Consider the following 7,859-nt stretch of genomic DNA (forward strand, 5'->3'; position numbering starts at 1 on the left):
GATATAGACTGGATAAATGAACAATAACATGGGTGAAAAACTGGCTCAAAAATGGCTCAATCAGCAAAATCAAACCAGAAGCCAGTTATTAGTAGCATCCTACAGATGGCCAACAGTGAGGTCAGTATTGTTCCACATCTTTATTAATGAGCTGGATGGTGGGATAGAGTGTACTGTCAGCAAATTTGTTGATGATCCCAAATTGGGAGGAGCATAGGCTGGAGAGAAAGGGCTGCTATTTAGAGAGACTTACACAGGTTAAAAATGGGCTGATGAGAACCCTATAAAGTTCAGCAAAGCCAAATACAAAGTCCTGCAGCTGGGACCAAACAACTCCATGCTATTGGTTGGGCCAACTAGATAGAAATCAGCTTTGCTGGAAAAGACTCTTGGATTCTGGTGAGCAACAAGCTGAACATGGGTTAGAAGTATGCTTTTGCAGCAAATCTGGCCAATCATCCTGACTTGTATTAGCATTAGTGTAGACAGGAGGTTGAGGGAAGTGGTTCTCTGCCTCTATTCAGCATATCATGATAAAATAGGTGCAGAACAAGTTGCTTCATAAAAAGGTCATTTGGCCTTCTGTAACTGAAGGAGTAGACACCACTGTCTAGAAGACTGGTCTGGATTCTCAGCTAGTGTCTGTTGGCAAACCTCTACTGAATTGAGTAAAATACCCAAGTTTGTAGGACATGAGGAAGTGCCACTTCACTGATATGTCATTTTTTTAATTATGAAGAAAATAAGTGTGTGATTTGGAGTGGACTTGAAGACCTGTGCCTACATTCCACACACACACTCTGTTCATGGAGCACAAGTTTCCAGATATGTCAGGCTTTGCTAAGGAGAAGATAGCTCTGCATAAAGGCATGTGCACATGTACGTGTGTATACAAGACAGCAGTTATGATTTAAAATATAAGTTCAGTTTAGTTTTGGTCTAACATGTTTTCAGTTAGAAATTCTACAGAGGCATGTCCAAATGGAAAACAGATTCTGGGTCTGAACTCCTGCAAGAAGATCTCTCCATTTAGCAACTGAGATTAACAGTCATTAAAACTGTCTAGACACATAGGCAGAAATTATCTGGTAAAACACTTCTCCTTTGGAAGATATCAGTTTGCCAAAACAGTTTCTGACAAAAGTTTATTTATATCAGTTTTCTGATTCTAGAATTTTGGAAAAAAAGAACTGTTAAAAATTCCTGTCCTGACAGTTTTAAAAAAGAGCTTCATTATTTTCCCAGTCACAAACAATTTCTAAAGCCAAATATTTTTTTGAAACATTGATGTTGAAATGAAATTAAATCATTGTTTTATTAAACAGTGTTAAGATATAATTAGTGTGATTTGATACAGTGGGCCCATGTCCGCATCAAAAAAGTGAGTGGGGAAACAAACAGAAGAAAAATAAATGTGTCAGAGGCTTTTTTGGCAGGTCAGGAAGCCTCTGAACTTGTGCAGCTATTCTTAGGTTCCTAGATGGTCTTAACTGCAAGAATGTTAGGAACAAGAAATAATGCAAGTTCATTAGGTACTGCTCAAAGATTTGAATTTAAATCAGAAAAAACCCCAAATAAGTAAAATAAAAATCTGAAATAGCAGAAGGATCATCAAAGTGATTCTGCTAAGCAAGACTAGAAACTAATTTAGACCAGTATCCATCTCTGGCAAATTGCCCATAGCATATGCCTTTTAAAAATCCAAAACCAGGTCAAGGTGCAAGTGGCCTTTCCCCAGCTGTATCCTTCTGGAAACTATAAAATCTGCTGTTCTGGGATCATTAGTCAAAGGTTTCATCTATATCATTGTAATTAATAGTTTTTTATTAACCTTTCTTTCATGGTTTTGTGTAATTGTTTTTTGAACTAATTTAGACTTCTGACTTTGAAAGCACTTAGTGGTAAAGACTTCCATAATTTGAGTGTGTGTGGGTTGAAAGGAAAGCATCAAAAAAGTGCCTATCATGCCCAGTAACCCCCTTTGTGGAATCCTTCTTGCTGGGTGTGATTCATATCTGACATATTCCAGTAAAAATCAGAAGACAACCCACTGACAGTCAATAGAACTGTGTTGTTGTAAAGCATGTTGGCTAATATAGTATATAAGTTAAAGCATTCTATGAGAAGAAAGGCTTTTTTCAATTGTTCCCAAGTCTTAATTTGATTTGTAAGACAAAGATGAAATTTCTATATATAATACCCATATATATTTTTTAGCACCTGATGCCCCCTATACTCACTGGAAGCAAACTGTCTTCTACTTAGAGGACTATTTAACTGTGAGACGAGGAGAAGAAATCTATGGGACTATATCCATGAAACCAAATGCAAAAAATGTGGTGAGTCAGCATCACTGATTCTAAATCCAATTCTATTGATCACAAACTATAATCAACAGTAAATAAAATGCACAGAAGTAAAACAATGAGCATGCTAAAGGCTCTAAATTCATGTTTATTAGTAAGAGCTCTAGTCACAGCTTCACCAAAGCTGGTGACAGCAATGATAATGCAGTGCTAATGTTACAGAACTCAGCCTGCAAACAAGCTAGCATGGGAAGGAAGAAACGATTCAAGTACATCGCCAAGTCAGCTGCCCTCTGCAATCAGCTTGGCTCACATTTTGTGAGACAAGTAGGCAAGGGTCTCTTCATACTGTCACTAAAATCAGTGGTAAAAGATCCCTTCTGCCAACACAGGATGATCAAGAGTAAGTACTTCAGTTCCACATCTTTAGCCAGATTTCCCACTCAGTGCCCAAGAACGCTCCTTTAGGAGATTAACAGATTTCTGCTTAACATCTGTATGAACTCACTCATCAAATGTACTTGGACTCACTAATCAAGTGATAAGGTTGTTTAAAAATAGTGGCTTTCCACAGAAAATACAGATATTTTATTTAAGGCTAAAGCTAAAGCACACTATCATGACTGGTGAAAACATCCTCAATTTTTCTGCTATGGGCAGAATCCCTCACCAAGTATATCAGTTATTCAGTGCTGCTTTTAACTGTAAGGAGACTGAGACATGGTCTGATGGACAACCCATGCCTGTATAGAAGAGCAAGACATGAGAAGTATGGCTTCCCGGAAAAAACAGTGGCACCATTTTCTGCCAAAAACCTTGAGCAGAATCTCCTCATTTTCTGTTACAACATACAGCCATTAAAATAACCTGGTTATAATCCATCCATGCAGTTATTGTAACTGTTGAAATATTGCATTTGTTGAGTGCAGCAAATCTTAACATTTCATTGCATTAATTTCTTGCATTACTTTTCCTTTTTTGTACCACATACAGATTGGGTATGGTTTTCGTAGTAGTGTTGGTACAGGGAAAGAAATAAACACAAAATAAATTTGGCATTAAAACAAACACATTCACTCCTGAAGTTACTGCTTGCTGTGGAAGTAGAGGAAAATAGTCTGTTTCCCACCTTTTTGTTGTCCTTGGGGGAATGGAACGTTTTCTTTTGGGCTGAATGTATCAATTTTCTTTTGAGGGAAAAATGAAGAAAATATTTCACATTTGTTTGCACAACTGTAAGCACCTGAATGCAGATTCAGGTGCTAAAATTAATGTGTTCTTGATAGTTATCAAAAGACAGAGAGACCACCTTGGTTCAAAAGGATTTGTTAGTGTTTTGTTCTTCTGAAACATGAAGCCTTTCAAAAGCTTGTAGAGACAGCTTCGTTTTGTAGGGCTATGTAGTGCCTCTTTCCAAAAAACCATGTCATTATAAGGTGAAGAATGACTGAGGGCTTCTCTACAATGGGAATATTACTAGATCTGTTCTGGAATAACTCCTAGTGTGAAAGCCCTTTACCCTAGATTAAGAGCATCTCAATGGGGGATACCCTGAAAAAATTGTTATAGAATACATATGCTAGCACAGCATTTCAGAAGCTTCCTAGTTGTAGCTGGGACACTAAATCAGCCTTAAGAAGAATACACAAATATGCCCTAGACTTCAATTGTATGGTGAATGCTATTACACATCCTGTATCACACTTTTGGGTGTTAACAACATTTGAAAACAAAAGAAGCTGGAAACCACAGTAGGTATCTCTTGAATCTGCAGGTCTGTTCGACCTAAGCAATGATAACTGAATTCATACACAAAACTTTTGGTCCTACTTACATGTTACATTTAAATCTTTTTACAGCGTGACCTGGATTTCACAGTAGACTTGGATTTTAAAGGACAGCTATGTGAAATGTCAGTATCTAATGACTACAAAATGCGCTAGCAAGAAACCTTTCGGAGAGATGAAAAGGAGAATTTTATCAAGTCTTGAACTGCTGAACTTCAAGCTAGGAACAACTGTTCACAAGATTATTATATTAAATACTAGAATGTTTACTCTGATGGAAAGTGGTAACCTGATCCTTCTTGCAGATAGTACAGGGGGCTGGGATCCCACTGTGAATGTACAGTATACAGAACTGTAGCTTTTGTCAAACATATAGGAAAAATAAGCAACAGTCTTGAGTGTTCTGGTTAACTTTAGGATGGCAGAAGATGCATATACAAATTGTACTACTTACTGTGAATTTCTGGTTCTTCCAAGCTTTGCATGTTAAAGATGATTAGGGCAGTTTTCTCACTACGAAAGACCACTACAGCACATTACTGTGATAGTATTACTGGACTTATATTCAATATAAATGAATATATATAGTGTACATGAGAAAAAAAGTCATTTCATAATAGGAATTTGTTTTGTGATTATTTAATTCTCATTACGCAGTTATGGCAAGATAATGATGTTACCTCTGGCACTACTCTAGGCAGTGATACATTCCATTAACTGTCCAAAGTTATAGCTTTGGTAAATATTCCATGCAAAGTGTAGATAAGAGCTGGGCATTTACAGAAAGTTCAACAACTATCTTTTTGAATGTCCTCTGGAAAATGTGGACCACTAGTTTTAAAATTCACCTTCATGACTGGATGTCTGTCAGAGCTTTAAAAAACATTAGCTTTTTATCCTTGAAAATATTCTGTGGTGAGTTTTTATAGCTGGATTTTGCATGAGACCTTCTGAAATCAGACACCTAGTATTTAAACGTGACGAATGCAAAATCTCTGAAATGGTGGGTAATTCATGTTTCTTGGCCATGCCTATTTCAGTTCTTTGCAAGATTCTTAATACAAAATAATTTTCAAAAAAATAGGAATTAGTGTTTCCTTTTGGTGATGTTTTAGATAAGTTTTAAATTGCAAATACTATTCTCAAGAGTGCCGTGACTTGCAGGAACAAGCTAATGTCTTTAAAAAAATGTCTATGGCTTCTGATACTACTAAGATGTCTGTAGCTTCCCCAACCCCTTACACCCTTTGTTTTTCTTACAATATCTCCTGCTTATAGTTAAAATATTAACTGCTTATAATTCTTCATACGTATGTATCAAGTCTTTTTACTATATGAATGTTGACCATTTAATCACATGTAATTTGTCAAAAACTGCATCATCAGTCCTATCTACCCATTTTCCCATCTGTCTGGCATTAGGCACTAAATCATGTTCCATCATGTATTGGATGAGATTGACTAGGTTTTTTGCCTAAAAATCTTTTTAATCACCTGCAAATAAAAGCATACTTGAAGATGTATTTTGCCAGTATTTGTCAACTTTTCACTTTTTAGAAACGTATTTCTATTGGTTTTCCCTTCACAAAAACTGTACAGTGCCTCCATTTTCTTATGGTCTAAAGATTATGGTCTAGGGATTGTATCACATGGTATCTATGTAGAATGAAATTAAACTGTAATTCAGCAGTAAAAGATACTGTTTGCAGTGTAATTCATCACTGTTGTTTTAAAGTACTTTTCTTTCATTTTCTTGGAATGAGGATGAACAACTTTCCTCACAAAATGACTAGGATTTTATCTGTGAAATAGTGCTGTCATTTTCAAGGGATCAGTTAATAGCTAGATTGGCTACTCTTTCAGTAATGGCCTGGACCAGAAAAATCTCTAGAAGTCCCCTTCCACTAACACTTCTGTGATTCTAGGACTTTAAGGTAAGGAATTCTACTAGATTTTTTTCTCAGCCTCCTCCATTTAGATACAGATACTCAAACAATGTTTTCATCTTCTCCTTTGTCAGTAATCACTGAGCTGACTGTAACTGAAAAGGAAAGACTCTTGCTTTGTTTGTCTAACTTACACTTTGACAGCACTTCAGACCATCCAATTCTCTTACCCACTGCATGACTCTTTAATATCTTTAATATTAAAAGAATAATGAAGAAGGAAAAAAAAAACCCCACCTTGTTTAAAAAAAGACAAATCACAAAAAAAAAAAAGAAAAAGAGAATTCACAAGGGTCTGCCTGCCTTTACTGAGAATGTGTCATTTTTGCCCAACAGAAAGCATTGGACAAGAAGCAGCAAAGAAAATGTGATCAGAACAGCTCATTAACCAGTTTGAGAGGTATTTTAAGCACTGGTGTGTACTGTCCTTTCTGCCTCATCTTTCACCTAACGACTGTGAAACATAGATCTCTCTTCCAACAGTGGCCACCTTGCCTAGAAGTGCCCATTCACTTCAGTGTTGCAAGATTAAGTCCCTGCTGATATTGTTAATGGCACAGTTCTGGGGTGATGACCAGACTTCAGTCACATTCATCCCTGGGAAACTGGCTTATGCTTTTCTTCCCGTCAAAAGCATACCACATATTTCTCCGTCACATAAAGACCTGAGAGTGCCTACTGCAGTGCTGAGTATCTTCAAATCACAGTGATCAAACAGAAAATTTAGGCTTCCAAGGTGTTCCCTACCACTAAGGTTTTGAAAGCATCAATGAGTTCAGATACATAGGATCTGTTCGGTCAGCATTAGTGAAACAGATACACAAAGAGCTTGCAGGCCAGGTGCAACTGGCAGACAGGCTTTCCTCAGCAATCCAGCAAGTCTGGGTAACTACCACAGAGTCTGAGCCTAATCTTCTCAAGGTTTGAATAAGAAAGTCTATCATGGACTCCAGGGTTGAGCCCAAGCCACTGATCTTCAAAGCTTTGCAGTAAATACTAATGACAAAATGACTGTTGACGTCTGAAACAGACATATGTTTAAAGCTTTTCTTTTCCTTCCCACTGACAGGTAATGACTTTAAACTGAAGGTAGATTTAGATTGGATATAAGGAAGAATTTTTTTGTGATGAGGATGGTGAGACACTGGCACAGGTTGCCCAGAGAAGCTGTGGCTGCCCCATCTCTGGAAGTGTTCAAGGCCAGGTTGGATGGGGCTTGGAGCAACCTGGTCTAGTGGAAGGTGTCCCTGCCCATGGCAGGGGGGTTGGAATGAGATGATCCTTAAGGTCCCTTCCGACCCAAACCATTCTGTGATTCTATGATCATGAGCTGAGGGTAGAGCATGAGAGAGAAACTGAAATACAGTAAAAGACAAAAGACTCTCCCTGATGAGTAACAAATACAGCACTGGAGAAAAGAGAAAGCAGATTGCTTCTGCCTTGACTCTACTCTTAAGGCAAAAGTATTAAAACTCTTCTCAGGGATTGTCCTGTCACTTGAAACCCAAAGCGGCATCCCCAAAAGCTAGATAGTGCACAATTCACGCTTGCAGTGCTTGTAGGATTAGGGAGGTAGTCCCTAATGTTAAGAGGGCCACTCTGTGTTCCCAAGGTTCTCTACAGAACAGTATAGTATGACTCTCTTACATGCATTTCTTATTCCCAGCACCAACTAGCCTTCGCCAGATGTTATGAAGTTTCACAGGTTTGGTTTGCTTTGGTTTTTGCAGGGCTTGTTCTGGGGATCTGCCTATGCACAGAATTAGGTTTAGAGCCTTTTTACACTACCTTAGGCTTTTAATAGGGGTTGAGATGGTCGA

At 37.8% G+C, this 7,859-nt stretch overlaps 1 protein-coding gene across 8 annotated transcripts in view; it reads left to right on the plus strand.

The window, feature by feature from the left end:
• The window catches only part of PRMT8 (protein arginine methyltransferase 8), a 66,332-nt gene extending 60,537 nt beyond the window's left edge, over positions 1–5,795 (plus strand). For 7 of the 8 annotated variants that reach the window (XM_075051532.1, XM_075051534.1, XM_075051535.1 and 4 more), the window contains 2 exons: positions 2,218–2,339; positions 4,166–5,795. In XM_075051532.1, the coding sequence (XP_074907633.1) occupies positions 2,218–2,339; positions 4,166–4,249 (206 nt within the window). In that variant the 3' untranslated portion in view covers positions 4,250–5,795. The remainder of the gene's footprint in view (positions 1–2,217; positions 2,340–4,165) is intronic. The other variant, XM_075051540.1, reaches the window with a different exon arrangement.
• Positions 5,796–7,859: the final 2,064 nt, after the last annotated feature.

This window comes from Buteo buteo, chromosome 19 (assembly GCF_964188355.1).
Source record: "Buteo buteo chromosome 19, bButBut1.hap1.1, whole genome shotgun sequence".
NCBI lineage: Eukaryota > Metazoa > Chordata > Aves > Accipitriformes > Accipitridae > Buteo > Buteo buteo.